The 24,577-nt window shown below is 42.0% G+C and overlaps 1 protein-coding gene and 1 long non-coding RNA gene across 2 annotated transcripts in view; one reads left to right on the forward strand and one right to left on the reverse strand.

Moving 5' to 3' along the window:
• xkr7b (XK, Kell blood group complex subunit-related family, member 7b) overlaps positions 1–6,756 on the reverse strand; it is a 95,332-nt gene extending 88,576 nt beyond the window's left edge. The window contains exon 1 of the mRNA XM_047369682.1: positions 2,936–6,756. Within this exon, the coding sequence (XP_047225638.1) occupies positions 2,936–3,546 (611 nt within the window). The 5' untranslated portion in view covers positions 3,547–6,756. The remainder of the gene's footprint in view (positions 1–2,935) is intronic.
• LOC124870862 lies at positions 4,001–23,935 on the forward strand. The gene is made up of 2 exons (XR_007038900.1): positions 4,001–4,096; positions 23,456–23,935. It is a non-coding gene; the product is annotated as an uncharacterized LOC124870862 (long non-coding RNA).
• The last annotated feature ends 642 nt before the right edge of the window (positions 23,936–24,577 follow it).

Here is a 24,577-nt window from a genome sequence, read left to right on the forward strand (position 1 = left end):
AGCCTAAGCATCCGGGGATCAGGCCGCTGAGGTCTCCACCTTGGGATTGGGTTGTCCGCCACCCAATCCTCTTTGCACCGGTCCCTCACGTTTCCCCCTGCAGGTGGTGGGCCCACTGGGGGATGGCCTCGCGTCTCTCGTTCGGGCTTGGCCCGGCCAGGTCCCGCAAGGAGCAACCCGGCCACCAGGCGCTCTCCGACGAGTCCCGACCCCAGGCCTGGCTCCAGGGTGGGACCCCAGCTCTGCCGTACCGGACGACGTCACGTGCCTCGATATTTTGTTCTTCATGAGGGGTTCTTGAACCATTCTTTGTCTGACCCATCACCTAGAGCCTGTTTGCCATGGGAGACCCTACCAGGGACATTTAGGCCCCAGACAACATAGCCTCTAGGATCATTTGAGCACTCAAACCCCTCCACCACTTTAAGGTGGCGGTTCAAGGAGGGGTGTTTATATTGTACATAGTCCATTAGTCTTCATTATCCTTTAATTCTGCTTGGTAGTTTAGTTGGATTGTTTTAGCAAAGTAAAGAGTTTATTGATTGAAATATGTTCAACTTTGAGTTGACTTATTTTTGTTAATAAATTCTTGTATTTTAAGAAATTATTTGAATTCATTCCATGTGTGTGCAGAGTTTATGCTGTTCAATAATGTCAGAGCTCGTCTCACACTTTTCTATTTTGTCCTAATACCATCGCCTTACTGGGCTGGTATTCACAGGACAACCCTCAACAGACCGAAATATTATTTGATAAAATATTAAAATATTAATATTAAGTATTAAATAATATTCTCAGATTCATAATCCCAACATGTTTCTTTTAGTATCTGTGACTGATTCTTTGCTCTGAAGCAGCAGATGATGCCAAAGGCATTCAGAAACGTGACAAAGTGGCCAAATGGCTTCATTGTGATTTATAAAACTTGTTAGTTTAACTTTATGTAAATTAGCTTTGCTCCTAACTTACTTTCAAAATCTTGTTTGTTTGAAGAAAAAAAGGTTTTGGTTTATGGATCTACAGAAATGCATCAAATCTGAAAAACACTTACCTTGCCTAACCAACAGCAGCAATGCCCTATTAAGAAAACAAGATGGTGAAAAAGCTTTCAAATTACGTTAGATTTTATTGCAGTACCATCATGTAATTTTGAAAGATTAAGAGAGGGGGGACTTGGGTATTTATTTCAACAGTAAGTGCAACCTAATAGTAGTAGTGGAGTATAAAGTCATCTAGAGACGAATACTGGATCAAGTTTGTTTTTGAAGGCTTGATTTCAAGTCTGTTTTTGTGTCTTTCACCAAGGGCATAATCAAATTAAAAGAACAAAGATACAACAGATAGCAGCTTCAGGTGAACCAGAGCTTTGGAGGAAGGATGCTGGAATGATCACCGGGCAATTGACGTCCAGATTATTAGTGAGACATAAGAAGAACATTAACCTTGAACTAAAATGCAATTTTTTGAGACAGTTGTCTCAAACTCTGGTCCTCTAGAGCAACCTACGTATGCATTCGTGGTCCAACGCACCTAAATCAAACGGCTAAATTATCTCCTTAACATGCAATAACGTCTGCCTATTAGACTATTACCCAGGTGCATCTTTTTTTGCAGATGGATGTGATGTTTCTTGCCCTTTCCAAGGGAATTTGTTAGAAGCCCAGAACTTGATAGGATAAGGCTTGGAAAGGTGTTAATTTTTTTCTTAAAACATAATCTGATTCAGCTTTAAACCCAACACTGACTATGAGAGAGCCATGGCCATGAGAAGAAAACTCAGGATTGTAATCTTGGGGAAAATAAATCAGCAAACTAAATCTCTCTAATTGATCCAAAATGTGCAAGGGTTGACTCCTGCATTTAAATCACAAGCACTCATAAATCAGGAGTTTAACTGACCAGAAAGTCGGCCACCAGGTCCAGGAGCAAAACTTAACTATTTGTTAATCTACGTCAGAACACAACAAACATAGGAGACGATTAACATGAGGTTCAACAAGAGAATCAGAAAAATGCCAATAAAACCCGAACAGCAGGCATAAAGGTGAGCACATAGAGGAAAAGGAAAACTAAGACAAATGAGGAAATCTGCTCACCACATAAAAACTCTAGCTCTCAGAAAAGGTTAAATGAAACATACAAATGAAAGCGAAACATGACAAAGTATATAAATCCTCTGTACACTCCTTAGGAATCAGTAAATACATCTAGAAATTAAGAGAGGAGCAGATTTAAAAGCAACCCTGAAATGATTCCTCCATGTGCTTTAGACATGAAAACTGAAGCCTTAATTTTTGGGAGAACCTGAAGCATTTTTTTAATAGTAACAATTTAGTGTAGGAATTAAAAAAATTCCTGGAGCATTCTCTCATTTCATAAGTTCCCATCCAAAAGGCAGCTTTCTCGAGGGAAATAAGAAACATTCAACATCAACAGAAATATGTCCACTGAAAGGAACAGGGGGGTCTAAACCACAGAGCTCCTGTCAACACATCTAGACCGTGACATATGGAAGCAATGGAGAAAGAGAAGCTCCCACCAGAGCTCAAGCAGCTGTATACATCCGTCTAGATTCAGTCACCACCAGAGCAGGAATGGGAGCTGGACAAAAAGGTTAGGTCCAGGAGACAATTGAGCTCTGAGAGAGGGGGTGTATTTCTCTACGGCGTGGTCGGCTTCTGCACATTTCTGTCACCATATCGGTAAGAAGCCGGAGAAGCATGCACTAGTAGACAAAAATGGAAAACCCGCACACACATGCAAATAAGTTTCCCTAACGAGCAGAAACCGTGCAGGATATGATTCTTGAATCTACACCCTGCACGTTTATTTAATACAAACTGACACTCGTGCACACACGCGCACGCGTGGAGCAGGCGTGGACACAGATGCGAGCACACCCCTCTTGTTCCGCACACCTCCGAAGCTGTCTTACCTCCAGACTTGCCCCAGCTGCAGCACGTGAAGCACGGTTTCAAAGACCCACATACAGATGGTGCAGCATCTCCGGGGGGAGCCGATTCTTCCCGCCGCAGCAGCCGGGCCAGAGGACGTACACACCGGTGTAACATTCGCGGCATTCGCCACTGCCGCGTTCCCAGCGCGTTGGTCGCTGTCCTTGGTACTTAACGTGCTGTCGCCTGCTGTGGCATCGGCGCCAGCCGCGCCTGCCACCGCCGCTGCGCAGCCCCCGCTGCCGCTGGCTGAACCTTCTCCGCCGCTAAGATCCGAGTAGTCATACACGAACCACCTGAAACTCAGCACCTGCACGACAGCGGAGGGTACCACGACAAAGACAAGAGTCAAGCCGAACCACCAGTACAAGCCTTTCACGTAGTAGTCTGCGGCCAGCCACAGGTCTGTCGCTTCGTCGGAGAAAAAGACGAGCAGGGAGCAGAGCACCCAGCAGCAGTCCAGGAGGGTGTAGGGTTTCCCACCGGCGGCGGTGCAGCGGGACCGGGCTGCGGGGTTCCCCGGCTCCGAGAGGCTCCTGGGCGTGTTGTCATCTTCCACAGACACCGCTGCTCCATCCGACTTAGCGGCCATGTTGGTTAGGATAGGAGAGAAAGACAGGGAAAGAGGTGGGGAAACAAGAAAGAAAGGGAGGGGCTGTAGCTGTGTGCAAGGAAGAGGGAGTGAGAAAGATTACATCATAACTAGCCTCATCATCAGCCAATAATTGTGAGGTACCATAATTAAGAGCGCTGTTAACACCGTGTCACCAGCGAGATGTTTTCAGGACATCCAGCGTGAAAGCGGACAAAATAAACAATTGCAACCCGCAGGGAGGTGTTAGTTACTCCATCAGGAAATCTTTGCCAGTTCTTGGTACATCTCTCTGCAGCGTGCTGCAGCGCACATGACGACATCATAGTTAAACTTCTAAATATTACGCTCAGCTCCTGTCCATCAATCGATGACAGGCTGTCAGAGAAGGCATCATCCCTACAATGCTGTTCCGTATGTGCACGCCTCCTGCCAAGGAACGCCAAACATTTAGAAAACATTCAGAAGTTGCTTGCAGAGGTAGTTTGGTTGGGATTTTCATCCAGAGGAAGAAACCACATGCGGTGATCTGCTTCCCGATCAGATAGAGGTAAGAAATCACATGAGCTCATCGGTGAAACTACTGTCCGCTGAGAGGTCAAAGGCTACACGGTTTGTCCTTTCTGTCAGCTTCCTTCTCTCGCTGTATGCGCTCAACAGAAGCAGCCTCAGAGTTAACAGCCATCTTCTCACATATCAACAAACTGTTATTTATGTTTGACTCGCACAGCGGCTGTGACACAACCACAGATCAGAAAATGCTAGAATGGGATGGAAAGAGAACACTTATATTTAAAATAAGAGTAGCACCACTTCAACACATTTTACTAAAGTAAAAATAAAAAGTAGCCATCCAAAAAAAAAAAAAAAAATCATTAATGACTAAAACAACATTTAGTCAGAAAACTACCGAGTAACAGATCATAACATCTGATTAATTATTGTAAACATAATGTAATCAGTCAGACAAAATATTAAGTTATGAGCAAATCTAGTATTTTTAAAGACTGAAAAAAAAAAAAAACATACACATAAATAACAGAATTACAAAATAAGAAATTCTGAAATTAGACACTGCAATTTTCTCAATATAAAACTTTTGAAACCAATACTTATAGTAGGTAATATTTCTTTTTTAGAACATGGTAAAACTTTTTCCATTGATAATAAATACTGTTTACTGTATATTCATTTGACCTCCGTATGGATTAGCAGGCTCAGTAGGTAAAAAATATCATTAGAACAAACAAGAAGTTTCACTGTAACATGAAATGGGCATTTTTAATTAAAATGTACTTGTTCTTCATTTAGTGAAGTAACTCAAGTTGGGTAGAGTATCCAGAAATTGTCCTCAAGTAGGAGTAGCTTTATTTCAAAAAGAAAATCACTCAAGTAAAAGTAAAAGTATGCATTAAAACTACTCCTAGAAGTAAATCTTTTCAAAATGTTACTCAAGTAAATGTAAATGAGTAAATGTAACTAGTTAAGTCCTATCCCTGCATTACAACCTCAAACTTCAGTGTTTGATGTTTGGATTTTATATCATAGACCAACACAAAGGAGAGCAGTGAACTGTGGAGTGAAGAATTATTTTTGCAAAAAGAAAAATCGGAAAAGGGCAGCATGGATTAGTTTTATCCTTCTTTACTCATCATGGAGACCAAGGAACACAGCAGATAGGTCAGAGGGAATGTTGTGGAGAAGTCTGAAGCAGGGGTAGGTTCTAAAACAATATCCCAAAGTTGGAACATCTCACAGAGCTCTGTTCAATTCATCATTTGAATGTGGAAAGAAGATGGCAAAGCCGCAAACCTACCAAGACATGGAACTTGATGTAAGCAGCCAAGAGGCCCATTATAACTCTGAGGAAGCTGCAGAGATCCACAGCTTAGGTGGGAGAATCTGTTGAAAGAACAAAGAGTTGTGGACTCCACAAATGTGGTCTTTATAGAAGACTGGCAAGTAGAAATGCATTGTTGGAAAAAGCGACAAGAAGTGGTGTTTGAAGTTTGTATGTAGGAGAAACAGCAAACATAAAGGTTTTCTGGTCAGATGAGATCGAAATGTAACTATTTGAAAACTAACACTGCATATCACCTTTAACACACTATCCCTACAGTTCAGTATAGTGGTGACAGCATCTTGCTTTGGGGATGTCTTTCTTCAACAGGAACAGAGAGCTGGTCAGAGTTGATGGGAAGATGGACAGAGCTAAATACAGGGCAACCCTGGAGCTAACCCTGTTAGAGGCTGCAAAACACTTAACGCTGGAGTGGAGGTTCATGTTCCAGCAGGTGTGTTTTTAAGATTCCCAGGCAGAGTGGAAGACGTTTCATTGATGGCTGAAATGCAGGATCATGAAAAAAAAATTGTCAAAACACAAACAATGAACCCTGCATTACGCTTTGCCACAAGCCATTTTAGAAGCAGACTAAACACTTGGAGGAAGGTGCTCTGTTCAGATGAGACCATAACTGGACATTTTCTCTTTAATGCAAAAAGCATGTCATGAAAAAACTTAGGCTGTCAACACTCCAACCTACTGTGATACATGGTGGTGGCAGCATTATGCTGTAGGGATGCTTTTCTCCAGAAGGGACTGTGAAGATGATTAGAGTTGATATTAGACTGCATGAAGCTAAATGCTGGGAAATCCTGGATGAAAACCTGTTAGAGACCGCAGACAAGACTGGGGTTTCCCAAACAAGCAGCCAGCGCTACGTACAATGGAATGGTTTGGATCATGGAATAACCTAGTCAAAGTCCATATCTAAATCTATTTAGGAATTCATGGCAAGACTTAAACATTTATGTTCACATAAATTCTTATTCTCATTTGTCTGAGCTTTAGCTGCTGCATGCCACTTTTTTTGAGATTTGTATAAGTAAAAAATCGTTAGCCTAATAGCATAATTGCCTAAGTTATGTTTTGGCTTATATGACTTAGGCAATTATGCTATGAGGCTAATAAAATATCAAAAACACATATCCTTTGCCTTCCACTTAACAATTATGTGCTACATCAATGAGTTGTTACATAAAGTGACTCTAACCTGAAAATAATGTGAATTTCATGAATTGTTTTGCAGGGATCTTTAAATGGATATAATTTATTTTGATTGCCAATAGATTGACTTGCATTAATTTCAACCGCTGTGCATCTATATCTGTGCTTGAAACCATAACTGAACAAGATATTTTCCTTCAATTGGCCATGGCGAAATAAAATAACATGTATTTAATTTTTGAATGAAGAATATTTTAAATGGGCTGGTTTTCAGTTTTACTCTAGTTTCATTAATATGTCTCCACATCTTGCAGCTATGAAGGTAGCTGCATACAGAAGAAATCCGTATACAAAGCCAGTTATTTAGATATAGTTACATAATGAAGGCAAAGTGTTCTCAAGTTGTAGATGAACAAGGGCAAAGCCCTTTTTGAGCGTTAGATATATTTTCACATCCAGGGTTGCAGAAAAGGGACCAAACTGCATGTTTTACATTTTCCCAATTCTAGAACTGGTGCCGGACCAGTAACTCTTTAAATACAGACTGCTTCCTTTTTATTATCTGGCTCTTTAAAGTGCATTTGTCTGATTTTAACAAGGCAGTGATGCATGAAGCTGACAAGACACAAAGCGACTGGCCTGTTTACAGCAGTGAGCATGCTAATTGATAAGATCCCATAAACTCTGTGCACAATAGGCAGTAAAAACCTTTGGTGACTTACTGCTTTGTGCTTCACTACCCTCAATAAACCAATCAGCAGCTGTGCTTCCATACCAGGGCAGTGCAGAGCTTATTCAAGCTTGGGGTCAATCCAAAAGGCATGCGAATCAAGATATGGCATCCAGTTTGTTAATCCAGGGGTTCTCCGTTTATTCACAGTACACGACAGCAGCTGTCACATCAGCTCTGTAAGGATTCGACTGAAGAGTCTGCATGACAAGCTCTAACATTTTGATCGTTTTCAGTGAGGAGCTAAAGTTTATAGGGTATTTTTACCTAGGCAGCTATTTTTTTTATCTGTACATACAATACTTCCTATATATTTATTTTAAGCATATATTAGAGAAACAGATGTGGATGAAAAGGTTTCTCTTTAAGGGTTAATAATGACCATTATCATTTGAATGGCTGTAATGAGTCCTTAGAAAGCCAGGTAAGGATAACAGATGTAAATGTGAGATTTACTAATTTTATTCAGTATATTTCTAGTCTCTCTGACCAATCAAATCTCATTTACTGAATAAGCCATCCTGATTTGTAGAATGTGAGCAATGTGGGGTTCAGGGTCTTGCCCACAGAGACTTTGACATGGAGACGCTGGAACTGAACTGACAGCCTTCCAGTCGGAATACCACAACTTCTCGCCGGTGCACTTAAAATGACAGGATGCCAGGATTAACCTCAGACTTCTCTGTCATTATTAGGGCAGGTAATACTCAACATATTAAAAATGCAAATGCTAAATAAATCAGTAAAACACAAATACAAGGTTAAAACAGTAAATCCTAATTCTGTTAGCCTACAAAAGCTGTCACATAATTTAATCAGGAGGAGTTGCAAGTCAATCTTCAATACTGTCATCATGCATTCCCTGGTGGAAGCAGTGACTGTGGACTCGGGCTTTTTCATCACCCAGGCTGAAGTCACCAAGGTGGTTAAAAAGCTCCACAGTAGTAAGGCTTCAGGGGTGGATGAGATCCAACCTGAGTACCTCAAGTCTCTGGATGTTGTGGGGCTGTCATGGTTGACACGCCCCTTCAACATTGCGTGACAGTCGAGGACAGTGCCTCTGGACTGGCAGACCAGGGTGGTGCTCCCCCTTCACAAGAAGGGTGACCGGAGGGTGTGTTCCAACTACAAGGGGATCACACTCCTCAGTCTCCCTGGTAAGGCCTATACAAGGGTACTGGAGAGTCTGGCCAATAGTCGAACCTTCAAGAGGAGCAGTATGGTTTTCGTCCCAGCCCTGGAACACTGGACCCTCTACAGGGTACTTGAGGGTTTATGGGAGTTTGCCCAACCAGTCCACATGTGTTTTGTGGACCTGCAGAAAGCATTCAACTGTGTCCCTTGCGGTGCCCTGTTGGGGGTGCTCCAGGAGTATGGAGTTGGTGGCCCTTTATTAGGGGCCATCCAGTCTCTGTACAAGTCGGACCTGTTCCCGGCGCATGTTGGACTCTGGCATAGCTGCCCTTTGTCACCGGTCCTGTTCATAACTTTTATGGTCAGAATTTCTAGGCACAGCCAAGGGCCGGAGGGGGTCCAGTTTTGGGACAAGTGGATTTCGTTTCTTCTTTTTGCTGATAACGTGGACCTGCTGGCCCCCTCTAGCCAAGACCTACAGCATGCATTGGGATAGTTCGCAGCCGAGTTTGAAGCAGCTGGGATGAGAATTAGCTCCTTTCTGCGTTCTTTCCACAGGAAATGACAGAAAGGAGAGAAGTATGACAAACAACATAGATTACCCTTTTATCACTGAAGTTGATCATGTTGAGATATTTTAAAATAGCCTTTCTTTAAGAAATAGCACAATTTGTCACACTACCATTAAGTATTCTGTCATTCCTCTCATGAAAAAGTTGTCCCGGTTCTGGAGGAAGAATCCTGGCCAAACAATCTTTAAAACTAATAGATTTTATTATTTGCATAGAAGGAGAAAGAACATTCAGAACAACGTGAATAAAATATATGCCTGTAGCTAACTTAACACTTAATACATTTTTATTTATATGCTGCAAAATTATTAACATTTGTCTCCTCAGTGTGTGTAACATGCTACGATAAAATCTGTAAACCCTGACAAAACCAGGCTCAGGATGAGCAGATGTCTACAGCAACTCAGAAAAAAAGAGAAACTGTCTGGGTTTCGGTTCCTGACACCGGTCCCGGTTCTGTCTGGGAGAGGGTGGGTTGGTGGGGTTCTCGGTGGGATTTGGTTTTGGCTCTGTGGGCTTCGGTGTGCGTTTTCTCGTGGGGCTACTTCTGGCAGGGGTATGGGTGTCAGGCACGTTCCTGGACCTGGATCCTGTGAGTCTTCTTTTCGTGGGGTTGCACTTTTGCAGGGAGCTTTATTTTTGGAGGGCTGGTGGGGTCGCATTTGCACGGTGTGGGCTTTGTGGACAGTTTGCTTTGGGTGCTCTTTGCTGCGTTCTGTCCTCTGCTGTACAGCGTGCTGTGGTGTTGGAGCAGTGGTTCTGTGTGCAGCGGCTCTGGCCTCTGAGTGTGGGTGCTGCAGGGTGGGCATCGCTGGGCTCGGTGGTTGCATTGGGCTTCTTGGCCTTATACTGAGGTGGGGTTTGCTTGTCTGCTGGATGGTTCCTGGTGGGTGGTGTGTGCTTGGGGTCAGTGGTCTTCACCGTGCCTCTACCAATGTATGGAAGAATGTGTGGTGTTACTGTGGCATTGGCTCGGGGGGAATTGCGGCTTGGCTTGGCTCTGTCATTTTTGCTTGGCTGGCCTGGACGTTGGTGGTTCTGTGTCTCAGGGGGGAGTGCAGCCTCTTTGCTACACGTGCTGTGGCCTTTCTGTGGTGCCCTTTGGAGACCCTCTTCCCCACCACATTTGAATGGGTGGAGGTAGGCTTGGGGTCTTTTCACACCCCCGTTCTCTGTTTGCCCTCTGGGATCGGAGGCCAGGAGACGGAGCGGGCCTTCTGGTCGGGATCTGGGCTGGGGTTGGGGTTTGGGTCTCGGGGTTTGTCTGGTGCTGGGGCTGGTGTTTCAGCTCTCTCAGGATCACTTGTTGGATGGGGGGGGGGGTCTTGGCTGTCTGGCTGGGCTGCTTGGTGCGGTGGGGTGTACAGTGCAGGAGTGTGGGTGGCTGGCATGTTGGGGCACCTCCGGGGATTGGGTGTGGGGTTGGCAGGGTGCTCGGTCCTTGGCGTGCTGTGGTGGCCTTCCTCCAATGTTTCCGTCTGTGGCTCTGGCCCCTGGCTGAGTGCCAGGCTGCGGTTGGCAGTTGGGTGGGTGGGACAATGGAGCATGTCTTGTGCCTGCACTGGGGCGGCTTTTGTGTTTTGCTTGGCCTGGAGCGGTTGGCCTGCCCAGGTCAGTTACCCAGGTGGTGCATGTTTCCCTCTCATGGACTGACGAGCTGGGGCATCTGGCACTAGCCGGATGGTTGGGAGGGCTGGGCAGTGTGCTGCTCTGCTGGCTGTCATGTCATGTCATGTCTTGGGTGCATGGGTGTGATTGTTTTTGTGTACGCATGAGGGTGGGAATGTGTGATTGTGACTGCATGTGCCTGTTTTTTGTGACAGGTTGGGTCTTGGACTAATATCTCTACTGGATTCAGTTTAGGGCCCCCGATCAAATGTGGAGCCTATTTCCTCCCCACCACACTACCTGCCCCTGGTTGGTGTGTCTGCCCACCGGTGTACTTGTGGTTCTCGGTGTCCAGGGCTGGGTGCTTTGCTGTGTGCCGGCTCACTCCAGATGGCCGCTTGCCGGGGCCTGGACCCCTGGGCTCTGTCGGGCCTCTGCTTGGGGAATGATGTGTCCCGGGGTCTCAGGTCTCTGGGGCCATGGCTGGATCTGCTCGGGCGTAGACAGCTGCTGGTGGGGCCTGTGGGCTCGTTGCTGCAGCTCCCTGGGGCTTCTGCACTGTAGCTGCTGGTTGGTTCCCCTGGGACTCTCCCCTGCTCTTCTCTGGGCCGTTGCGGTAGTCCCGGCAATGGTTCTTCTGGGGTTCCTGTACTCTGGGGGGCCCTTTGGATGTCTATGGCTCAAATCTCCTGTCCTAGGTCCAGGGGGCCAGTACTGTGGCTTCTCACCATCGCTATTGCATATTTTTATGGAGAAACCTTGTATATACAAGCGCGCTCACAGTCAGACCCATAGGTGTTTAGATTCAGGTGTTAACAGATACACAAATGTTGGATATTGAGCCGCATTTACCACTAAATACATCTTGTATTCAAAAGCTGTTAATATGAATGTTTCTGCAGGTGCAGGGTGTTATCTTGTATTCTCCTTATCCTTCTTTCTCTCCTCCATTCTTTTCTCCTTCTCTCCCCATTTCCTTTTTGCCCCACCTCTCTCTCTTTCATGCTTCTTATTTTTTCCTTTTTGTTTCTGTCTCTGTGTCTGTAACAATTGAAATAATCCCAAAGAAGTTTCTAATAAAGTTTCTTTTATAAATATCAAGCAGAGCTTTGAAGCGTTAGCTGTAATGGTCCACTTGTGAAAGTAAATCTATTGGGCTTTTTCTTGGCACTCAGACAACAATTCTGAGCTCTACTCTGCTGGACAGGACATGGTTAAAAAAAAAGGGAAACTGAGAAACTGGTAGAAAAGATGAGCAGTGAGCTACAACAGACCGTCAACATGTGCAGGTATGTGGGACAGCGACTGTTGGATCAGAAACTACCACCCATAGAAACAGATGTCTAGTTAGAAAAGCAGGTCTCAAGTAAAACAACACAAGGGCTATGTTGAAGTCATAAAAACGTTTTTGTTTCTCAAAGAGCTAATCTGAAGTTTTGATGTTTTTTAGAGGGCACTGTTGGAGAGAACCCCTTGCCTCTCGTATTCTGGAAGGAAGACTGGTAGTTAGCAAAAGAATCACAGGAGAATTAAATGTAATCATTCAAACTGTATTTGGTCAGAAAAAAGTATATTACAAGTTTTATGCATACAGTGACCTTTTTCGCTCCACTGAACGCAGTCAACTTGTCTGAAGCCAAAAAGAGATAGAGTTAACACAGTTCTTCTATACAAGCATGCACTACGGGGTGGGACAAGAACTGAGAAGAGAAAGCCCCAAAACCAAGCAAAGCCGGTGCTTCCTGAGATAGCCAAGGCTCTCTTCATTCCTTGGCTAAAATAACTCCTTGCATGGTCACAACCTTGGATTGAGTTGGAGCAAACATCTACTTTAGGAGCAGATGGGCCCATACATCATCTTCTTCCCGGACATCCTCAGGGGGATGGTATCTTCTGAGGCATGTGTTTTACACATAACTGTTGAGTCCCATGCAAACCCAAGAGGTGAACCAGTACATATGCAGAGGGAATGCATTTCGATCTCTTCTTCCTGTTTCATGTGAAAGAAATTACGCGTTCCTCTAATAACTGTTAAACACAATAAACACATGGATGCTAATAAAAAATATTTCCACACCATCAACACATTTTGGAAGTGTTCATTTGTCTGTAAGATTATGCATTATCCCTCATTATTTCCTTAATTCTTTACAGCCTGAGTTGTTTTAAATTCAGACAACATGAGTAGTTTATCAGTCTGTTGTCAAATAAATTATTATGATTTTAAGATCTTGCAGTATTTTCTTATTATGACATTACCGTGTTGAAGTTGGCATTGGCTTCGGGTCTTCTACATTCCCAGAGTCAATATTTGCCTTTGTATGAAATCTACCAGGTAATTAATCAATTTTGTTAGATTAAACTCCGCATATCTGTAGTCTGTTCTTAATTAAATCATATTATTTAATGCCAATCAACAGGTTGGTCCCCTGGGTTTGGTCTACAGGTGAGTCCTCCTCATGATAATAGTTTATTTCATAACAAACTCTGATTTTGCACACACACTATACTACGTTTCATTTCGCTGTAAAAGCAATAACTGAGGTAAAAAAAAGTGAGTTGTCAAAGTGATAAACAGAAGTTCACAGTAATTGCACACACCGATACTTATGGCTGACCTCTGTCAATCGTTTAAAGTGACTTTAAAACCAGACATTGCTTGAGTTGGCTTTTTTGGATACCTTCACTTTTTTCTTTTAACACAGTTTTAAAAATGGCTTCTGGCAGCAGCGGGCTGTAGGCGGATGAAAAAACACAGGAAGACACAGCAAACAGTAAAGTGTGAAGAGTCTGCAAGACTAACAGCTCAAGAGAACAGAGATGAAATATTTATGGATGGATGGATGAGTCTTGGCCTGATCTGTGCCTTGCAAACGTACCTATAGCCATTGAAACAACAAAAAACTTTAACCTATTATATTGAAGGTTTATGAGCTAGACTAATATAAAGCAGTGCATAATTGTGAAGTGTCCTTATGTCCCCAGCAGGTCCCTGAGGTCCTGTGGTCCTGGCCTACTGAAACAATGCAACCACAATAAACCTGCATATCAGTTGACGATCACACCAGATGTCAAACTCAAATCCAGCAACAAGAGAGATGTACACCGACTCTAATCGCTGATACGAACACAACCAGGTGGTTTTACATCCAGATCTAAAAGCTGCTTTAAATTATTGAAAAAAATCTATTCCAGGCTGTGCAATAACCTGCTGATGACCTACAGGAAGGAAGTTTAGAGTTTTCTTTAGGTCTTAAAGGGATAACCCAGATTAGTCAAAATGAGTTTCTGTGAAGTTAAAAGGATAGGGTGCAGTTTGGGAGGTAGTTATTGTATGGTTAATACATTATCAGTGCGGCATTTAGTTCCCTAAAACATAAAATTTCAAGGCATGCAATTTATAGAAAGTTTTATTAGTTTGATCATAGTGACCTGAACATCTTTTATTGCTGCATATGAACCACTTTAGTGTTTTAAATGTTTTGCCCCATACTTCCAGACTGTAAGTCACCTACAGAACTATTAAGGAGCAGAATACCATGAATTGTATTTCTTGTTTAAAATGTAATTGGATTTATATAATATTGCAATGGTTTTACACATTTTACTTTTACAATAATTTATAGCCAGTTTTGTTTACGCTTGGCAGACACTTTTATCCAGAGCATTATTTGACAAACCACGTCTTGAAAACTGTCAGTTTGCTCTCAAAGCTGTTCCAAACAGAGCAATAAAATGTGCTGTCATCTGCATATAAAACACATTGTATACTATTTGATAGAATGCACAGATAATATTTTGTAAAATAAAACACCGAGGCCCTATCAAAGAACCTTGTGCAACATTATGATCTGAATATACCTCAGCAATAAGATTGTTGGGTACCATATTATTTCCATATTATCCATTGTCTTTATTGTATCTTTTATATCAGCCAATAATTTCACACTCATCATCATTTCACAGAAAACTATTTTCAAAATCTGAACTATTCTATTACAGAAGGGAGACTGTAAGGAGAGAGCATTAGAGATGAATGTCATATTTTATTTGACAACTTTTACACATTTCTGCACATTTAGAGATAGCATTTTTATTTTATCATGGCTGATGTTTTTTGTTGCCACAAGCATAAAAAAAGGACAAGAAAAATATGTGGGTCCTTAGGAGAGAAAACCTAAAAATACCTGCTAATTTCAGGGTGCCAGAAGTGATGAACTGAGTTTGTCTGTTTGGGTAATCAACAAGGTCACAATAAACAGAAATTCAATGGTGTTCATTCAAAACAGGTGAATTTCATGGACTGTTCTGTGCTTTCAGACTAAAGTCTGGTAAAAAAAAGTGGCTCAAATACTGGGTGCACCAGTGTGTAACTGGGGGCTCTGTATGGCGTGGCAGCTGCCATGTTCAATCTCTGTTGTTTAGTCACATGCTACTACAATGTGTGCAAACACACACACACACACACACACATGCACACACACACACACACACACACACACACACACACACACACACACACACACACACACACACACACACACACACACACAGGCCAAAAAGACTCCCTGCATATACAAGGACAGTGAGCTCAGAGGAAAGGACATAAGAGGAAACGTTCAAATTCTTTCACCTGCTTTACACATGACTGCTGCAAGCACACACATACACATACTGTGTTTAACTACTGTCCACCCTGCTGGCCCTCAAGAGCTGTCTTAGTGAAGGATTCGCATTGACAGCCTGACATAACAAGCAAACAGCAGAGACAAAGTGAGGTAGAAAGACACAGAAGGAGAGAAGAAAAGAGAACTGCTGAAATAAGAGGGTAGGGGATGTGGGATCATTCTAATCCTGTTGTGTTTATATAAAGAGAAGTTATTACTCAACTCTTAACTTGCTGCAGGGCAGAGAGAGCTATAGAGCACAGCTACAGCAATTTACCAAGTTGACAGACATCCTTTTAGACAAACATTGGTTGGATTTATACTCAATAAATTTTTGATTTCTGAGTTTTTTCACTTTGTATGATGAGGCTGCACGGTGGAGCAGTTGTTACCAGTGTTGCCTCCCAGCAAAATGGTTTAACTGCCAGCCTGGATCTGCATGGAGTTTGCATGTTTTACCTGTGCATATGTGGGTCCAGCCTGCAGATCTGTCCAAGCTGTAACCTCTCGTCCAATCACCGCTGAAGGTAACCATCGTCCATCTAAGAACAAGCACATTTAGGAAATTGATGGGTGCATGGAATTTGTAATTGCACTTTACCTTGAACTTCATAATACGAATGTCCAAATCAAGGAGAGGTTATAGGAAGCCCACATAACCTGGCAGATTCAACTACTAACCTACATCCTGTATAGCTCTACCAGTCTTTCATTGTATTTCTGAGATATATTGAAATGGGTTTTTTCTACTTGATATTTTTTAAACTAAACACAGTCTATGCTTGAATGACTGGAAATGTACAATTCAGGACCATGAAAAGGATAACTTGCTAAGACAAAAGTCATATAACGGAGTTTTGACAATTTGTCTTTCAAAAGGTTGAAAAGGTTATGGTTTTTTATAACTACTGAAGGTTTCAGTGAGACTGTTACTAAATAATTCTATGAAACCATATAGAACAGAGTGTCCCCACCTCTTGGTGGAATAACAGAAGGTATAATCAGTGCCATTAGCACATTCACTTGAAAACAGCTGCTAAAACTGAAGTCTACATAACTAAATCAAAACACCAATATAAATATCATTATTATAATTGTAATAACTAATATTGTCCTAGCAGCAGTAGGAATATTTCTGTACAAATTTAAACAATGGTATGTAATTATTGTCATAAAGTGTTGTTTATTAAAATGTCATAGATACCTGGTACTTTGATGTCATATTTTAGGTCAGTGTCACTATGGATTGTCTGTCATCAAAAAAGGTTACAGGTTATACCCTTACTGCCTGCTTTATTAAGTACGGCCATTCAATTCCTTGTTGATACAAAACGTGAATCAGTCAAGCATAACTCAGTGCATTTGGGCTCCTAGATGTGGTGAAAATGACTTTGAGTTACAATGGGGAGGAAAGGTGATTTAAGTAAGATCTTAATCCAGCACAGTATCTTAAATGTGCAACCAAGCTCTTGCTACGCTCTTCTGATGGACTGGAGAACTTTTCAGGGAGTAGTCTGACTGTCGCTAGAATAGGTACCAGATCACCATAAACAAAACTGAGCGGGATTATTTCTTTCCCATAACCTTTAGTTACAATTCTCTATTTCTAGGAACAAGGTAACACTTTGGTTATATAAATGTAAGAAAATATCGAGAAAGCTTCAAAAACTGAATTTCCCTGAGGAAATTGTCACCATTTGACTTGAGAGTGAAATTGAAGAAAGATGTTGAAGATGTCGGTTTAATTCAGCTGGGAGACGATGACAGAAGGTACTCTACCTTTTAAAGACAGCTCTGACTAACACAGCTAATGTTTTATAGGAATAAAATGCTGAGGAAACATGGAGGCTCCAGTAACAGCTTAATATGTATACTGTAACATGCTAACACTTCGAGTCTTCCAATAATAGTGCATGAGATAACAGCTGACGCACCAAAACACACTGTGTGTAGGTGTGGATTCAAAATGTGACAAAAGTTGCAGGCACACATTTTTTGCTTAGTTTATGCCTTGAAAACAATGTCTTAGTTACACTCATTGGCCACTTTATCAGGTAGACTTAGTAATACCGAGTTGCAGTCCTTTTTTGTTTTAATGTGTTCCTTATTTTAGCAGAAAAAAACCCACTGAGGTTCAGAATCTTGTTTGCAAGGGATTCCCTGTCATGATTTGTTGTAGGATCCAAAAGCAGTAAAGCAGAGCAGTATTAAAAATGTGTTTAATAAATAACAAAAATAATAAATGTACAAGAACTCAGACATGGACTGTAAAAAACTTGTTATTATTATTTAAAAACATCATTATGGCTCTTTTTCAATTTTGTAAACTTTTTAAAATTATTTAGAGCCATTATGGAAGGTCTGAAGAGCCACTTGGGGGTCCAGAGCCACAGGTTGCAGATCTCAGGTACATATAATACAAAATACAAGAAAAAGACAAAATACAAGAAAAAAGAGTTTAAAAGCAAATGCCTTTTCTAAATATGGAAGGCTGTGAGTGACAAAAAAACAAGACAAAGACAAGCAAAGTGAACCAACTACAAAACAGAAGTGACAAAAACACCACACAGACCCATAGGTCATGACAGTCCTGGTCAGAGCGGCAGCCTGATAGCTCCATATTAAAAACACAACAAGTAAAACAAACAATTGGCAATATAACAGCACCATCACCAGCAGCTTTCAGTAACAGGACCTTTATCATTTAGACCTCAATACTCCCTAATCCTGCTATGAAATTAAGCATACTTGACAGGTAATCCAATATAATATGTCCCTGTAACTCACAAAGGGTGAGGGTGCAAATTATTTAAAGCCACTTTTCTCAAACATAGTTCTTGATTTAGGCACGTCTGCTCTACCCCGTCTCCCTGGCTGCAATCAGCAGATGAGATGCACCTGGTGGCTGCTGCAGTGTAGTGCAATATGTGGCATTTCAAGCACCTGTGTCTTCCCTGATATATACTGACTCTGACAAGCAGACGGTGCCAGATTTTTGAAAGCCATCGTGTGAGTAGATATCCAGTGGTCCTTCCTGTCTGATCGTTGTTCTTGACCTTGCCTTGTTTTTTGGATTTATGCCTCTGCCTTCTCCCCGTCGGACTATTTGGATTCTGGTTGTCGACCTTGTTTCCTGCATCTGGTTTATGCCTCTGCCTGCCCTTTGCTTGACGCCTCTTGTTCTGATCGTTGACCCTGTTTCTGTCCTTGGATTATTGAGCCAGCCTAGCCCTCGGATTATTCAGCCTGGAGTCACTTCTTACCTGTGCTGTGGAGATCACCGCCTGCCGCCCACTGAGGTTTCCCCTCTGGGTTTCAAGTTCCACTCAAGACAAAAGCAGGTTAGTGGCTTTTCTGATCCCTGCAAAATCTGGAGAGACTACAAGTCACTAATCCCTCTTTCTGCCTCAGTGATTCCTGGAAGTTGTGAGGAGTGTTACCTGTGTGACGTTTTCCTGTGGCTGAATAAACCTTTTAAATTTTCAGTACTGTGTCTGGCTGAATCTTGGGTCTGCCTTTTTCTGATTCATAGCAATTGGAGATTGTAGCTCCTGGTGACTCTAGGTATCATACGAGAACAAACATCACCTTGTAAAGGAAATTGAACCAATGTTTCCATCTACAGTTATGCATAAAAGAGAAGTAACTTTCTCATAGACAATGCAATAACAAATATCAATGCTGGAATCAGTTGTACACTGCTCAAAAAAATAAAGGGAAGACTTAAACAACACAATATAAAGTAAATCAAACTTCTGTGAAATCAAACTGTCCACTTAGGAAGCAACACTGATTGACAATCAGTTTCACAGATGTTGTTCAAATGGAAAAGACAACAGGAGGAAATCTTTGGCGATTAGCAAGACGCACTCAATAAAGGAGTGGTTCTGCAGGTGGGGACCACAGACCACTTCTCAGTACCGATGCTTTCTGGCTGATGTTTTGGTCACTTTTGAATGTTGGTGGTGCTTTCACACTCGTGGTAGCATGAGACGGACTCTACAACCCACACAAGTGGCTCAGGTAGTGCAGCTCATCCAGGATGGCACATCAATGTGAGCTGTGGCAAGAAGGTTTGCTGTATCTGTCAGCGTACAGTCCAGAGCCTGGAGGCGCTACCAGGAGACAGGCCAGTACACCAGGAGACGTGGAGGAGGCCGTAGGAGGGCAACAACCAGCAGCAGGACCGCTACCTCCACCTTTGTGCAAGGAGGAACAGGAGAAGCACTTCCAGAGCCCTGCAAAATGACCTCCAGCAGGCCACAAATGTGCATGTGTCTGCACAAACGGTTAGAAACCGACTCCATGAGGATGGTATGAGGGACCGACGTCCACAAATGGGGGTTGTGCTCTCAGCCCAACACCGTGCAGGACGCTTGGGATTTGCCAGAGAACACCAGGATTGACAAATTCGCCACTGGTGCCCTGTGCTCTTCACAGATGAAAGCAGGTTCACACTGAGCACATGTGACAGACGTGACAGAGTCTGGAGACACCGTGGAGAGCGATCTGCTGCCTGCAACATCCTTCAGCATGACCGGTTTGGCAGTGAGTCGGTAATGGTGTGGGGTGGCATTTCTTTGGAGAGCTGCATGGTCCTCCATGTGCTCGCCAGAGGTAGCCTGACTGCCATTAGGTACCGAGATGAGATCCTCAGACCCCTTGTGAGACCATATGCTGGTGCGGTTGGCCCTGGGTTCCTCCTAATGCAGGACAATGCCAGACCTCATGTGGCTGGAGTGTGTCAGCAGTTCCTGCAAGATGAAGACATCGAAGCTATGGACTGGACCGCCCGTTCCCCAGACCTGAATCCGATTGAGCACATCTGGGACATCACGTCTCGCTCCATCTACCAATGTGTGTTCAGACAACCTTTAAATATTTTGCAGCCCTTTACTATTGTGAACATTCTGCAGTTTATGCTTTAATGAACCAAAGTAAAAATTTATGAGGGTTGGGTATTCGTTCATTTAAACCTTTGTCAAAGGACTCAGTAAATCTTGGTCCAACTGGTTTGTCTGAACAGGCTCTGGGAAAATCCATCACACACTGTCTAAAGGCTGATTGACGCTCCACCAGGGGCTTGCATGATTGAGAGCTGCTGTTGGCTCACAACACTGATCTCATACTAAACTGGGCAGACTCCTTGTATGGTGCTATAAATAATGAAGGCTGTTCCTCTCTATCAACAGTTTTCCAAGCACTTCCTAAAATGAACCTAGATGTAAGACATAGAATGATGAGACAGGTAAGAATGCAAATCTGTCAGATTTAAACACAAAACCGCTTTCAAAATGGCATTGAATCAGTCAAACAGGAATTAAAGTCTCGCTGTTGGTTCTCTGTAGGACAGCTGTGCACAGGGCAGCCGTAGCCATCAATAACTGCTGAATGCTGGCCTGTAATTTCATGCACTCAGCTTTTAGGTATTTAAGGAAGAATGTGTTGCAGACTCCAGAGTAGCTAATTCTCACATACTGAGCATGACACCCTCCAAATTCTCTGCATGCCACAGATCCATTTTCTTCACACAAAGTGAAAACGATTTCATAACTGATTACTTGCCAGAAGAAAGTGACACAAAGCTCAAATTCAGACTGAACAGAGAGCATTGAGCAGTAACTGCAAAGCTTTTAGACCAGAGGGCCGCAGATCAGTTTTATTACAATTTATTCTCAAGCAATTCAGTCAGTCACTCTTCTGCATCTTCAGTCATAGTAAAAGTAGTGAAGCTAAATGCTGAGTGTGTCTATATAAAACCATGTCTTTTCTTCACTTTCTATTCATTTTAATAGTTGTTTATAAACTAAACCACTTTACAAATGAAAACACATAGGGAATATTTTGTAGCTATGAAACAGTATTATTTATAGTGGGGGTGGCCTTTTAGTTGATATATTATTATTTCTGGTTGTAATTTAAGTTAATGATGTTTGTTTCTGATAGGAAGACAGACATCTCCTCAGATGTAATTAACCAATGTAAACGGAGTTTCAAGTTTAAAAAAAATATATTTTATTTCCATTTTATGAAAAAAATGCACAGTTGAAGATTTATTATGCTCCTCATTAATCATTGTAAAAATCTTTATTGACATCACGGCAATCAAAGCCTTCTTTTAACTGTTGATCAGTCTCTTGCATAGTTCCACTGGTATTTAAATCTTTCATTCTTGGTAAGGAGCTCTGTGTTTTTTATGGCACATTATCAGTGCCAAAATTGAGACTTTTGTGCACTCAGCACCGGGAGAGACGGGCGACAGCAATGTATAGGCGGGCGAAAGCAATGGATAAGCTCGCGATAGCACTGGAGAGGTGGGCGATCATTACCATTACAACAGCAATTTCCATTCTTGAATGTTGCTATTCAATGAATGTTGTTTTATTTTCATTATTGAATTGGAACTAAACACGAAGTAAAACCATAACTCTGCCCCCAGACTAATTTTGAAAAAATGCCAGCAAAGTGGGTGGTGCCAAGAGACACGTAGGGGCGTGGCTAAATGTGTGGATGAGGGAGGGGTTTAAGCGGGGGTGTGGGCAGGAGGACGAGGGAAAGTGGCAGCTAGCTTTATTTGGCAAATTGACCCTTGAAGTGTGAGCAGAGCGGTGCTGTTTCACCATAGATAGATCTTTTCTGCTGGAAGATCCCACAAGAAAATGAAAATAGAAATATGTCCAGCAAAAAACAAAGAAAAAAACAGGAGCTGATACTGCATTACATCATTTGGACAAAATAATACATATTTACAAAGCCAAAGGAATACCATGGCTTTAGTTTTATAATGAAAATAGAAAATTGTTTATGACACTTCTACACATTTTCTTCTGTTTGTTATTTGTATTTACTACAGATAATATTAAACCAAAGCAGAATGTCTAGAAGTACCTCAAGCTTCAATTTGGTTTAAAATTAAACACGGTAAACACCTGAAAATTGTGAGTCAAAATGGGCTCTGTTAGTATTAGAGCTGCAAGGTAAAGAACATCCTTATTATTCAATGTCAGTTCAGACAATCTGTAAAGCATAATGTAAATTTAAGTGACACTCAACAAGAAAATTTGCTTTTGGTGCATGTTGGAAACAGCTAAGGGCTAAATAGAGTCGGGATGCTTTCTCCCATTTTGTGATATTTTTGGGATCTGAGCGGCTGAAATATGTTTCAACTACTTTTTTGTTCATATTTCAAGTTTAGTTATTATGTGCATGGTACACATATGAATAACTCTAGAGAAGAAATTGCCACAGTTATGGATACAGAAGTTATGGATATTTTTGGCTAATAATAATTATCCTTCCCCAACTAGTCATTTTTTTTCATCTTTTTAATTATTTAGCTTTAGCAATGAGGAGGATTTTTATTTCTGATCTCAGTCTCCAAAAACAGTAACTGTCTCATTATGATTTTAATAGGCTTGCTACAAGAAGAATGAGGGGAGAGAAGAAAGATTGATGGGTTGCCGCCACACCTATATGGCTATTTTGAGGGGGGACATGATTTCTTGTCACACAGTTGGTTCTAAATTAATCATCGCTTGTAATATGATCAAGTTAAATCATTAGTTAGGAAACAAATCAGTATTTACTATATAAAGACATACACATTATTAATTTTGTTAATTACAAAGCGACTGCTTAAATGTAGAAAAGCCAACATACAGAATTATCACAAAACCTAAACTACAGAATTGTAAAAAAAAAAAAATCAGTTAAACAAAATTCAATAATATGGTGTTCACCACTATAATTTTGCTGATTTTCACAATATTTTTATTACAAATCATTTCCATGCCAAAAAGGTGTTGGGAAGACCAATAAAATTAACTGGTATTATAAGGAAAAACTGTGGTGATACAGTTTATAAAATACCTACATTAACTTAAAATGTCAAACATTTCCAGTGGAAAATGAAACATTATACATTCTTGTAAGTATGCACCTGTCAGGATCTGGGTTGTGTTTTTGTGCTTGCTACATGTGTTCAGTGTTTTCAGACGGTGCTGGAGTTCTCAGGTATGCTGGGTGACAGGTGTGACTTATTCTACTGATTACTTTGAGGAGTACTTAAGCAGGAGGCTGCCAGCACTTCGATGCCAGAGTGTTTGCCCACAGTGGTAACAAGCTCAAGCCAAACACCAGTCTATGCTTTGTTCTTCAACCTCGTTGTAACTTTGTTTATGCTCCTTCGCAGGCGAAGTAAACCTGAACCCAGGATTTATGTCACTGAACACTGACTACGTGTCCGGGGGTCTTTCTGGATGATCAAGACTATCTACGTTCTGAGGATTTCATCTCCTATCTACCGTCTTCATTTGGATTTGCATCTAGCTGGCAGTTTTCCTGCTACCTTCACCTCCTGGACCAAGCCGTAAGCGTACCCTGTCCACCCTCCAACGTAACCATCTGCACACCGAACTCATTCCTGTTTGCTCCAAGCTCACACAGAACGGCACTTAAGAACCTTCTACAAACCTGGATCCTGAATGCCTTTTCCCCTGATGACCTGACCACACCTATTTAGTAAGCTGTTCTCTTGATTGCATTAATTCATTGTTCTTAGTTTGTCATTATTCAGTTCCCTATTCTCACCAATTCTCTTCCCTTCTTCCCATACAGTAGGAAAATCATCCGTTCCGGATTATCTTTGTCAAAATAAACATCCTTTACATATTCTTTTCTCCAGAGTGTTCTCTGTATGTGGGTCAGATCTATTGCAAACAAAATGACAGCACCACATATACTAAAACATATTATATCCCGAAAAGATAACATGTCACGGAAAATCACAGAGTGACTGGCTGAGATAGGGCAGCAGGTTGAGGGGAAAACTTACTCCAACCCCCCGCTGAGCCTGCTGCCACCACACCCAGCCAGAGGAGCTCTGCTGCTCTGAAAACTCCAGAGCACAGTTCAAAATTGGTCAACTCTTGATGAACTGACTGCAGAGATTAGGGGTGAGGTGTACTTTCTCACCTGAAAGCTTCTTAAAACCATTGAGAAACGGACCTAGTCTTCTCTTTAGTGTCGTGACCTATTAACTTGCCGTTGTGTGTGTGTGTATATATGGTCAGGAGCAGACCAAACTAAACGCTTCCTAGTTTGTCTATTCTGATGTGTTTACGATACACTGACCAGTAGAAATGAGTTCTTGCTCCAATCTTCGGACGAAGCCAAGCCCCCAGAAGTATGGAGACAAACATGATCCATAAAAAGCAATTAAAAAAATAATGCAGTTTGTAAAACTTGGTTTTCAAAACAGTTTAGAAAAAAATACTCGTACTCGTACTTGTACTCGTCGTCTTCCGCTTATCCA

The sequence above is a fragment of the Girardinichthys multiradiatus genome, chromosome 1 (assembly GCF_021462225.1).
Source record: "Girardinichthys multiradiatus isolate DD_20200921_A chromosome 1, DD_fGirMul_XY1, whole genome shotgun sequence".
Taxonomy (NCBI): domain Eukaryota; kingdom Metazoa; phylum Chordata; class Actinopteri; order Cyprinodontiformes; family Goodeidae; genus Girardinichthys; species Girardinichthys multiradiatus.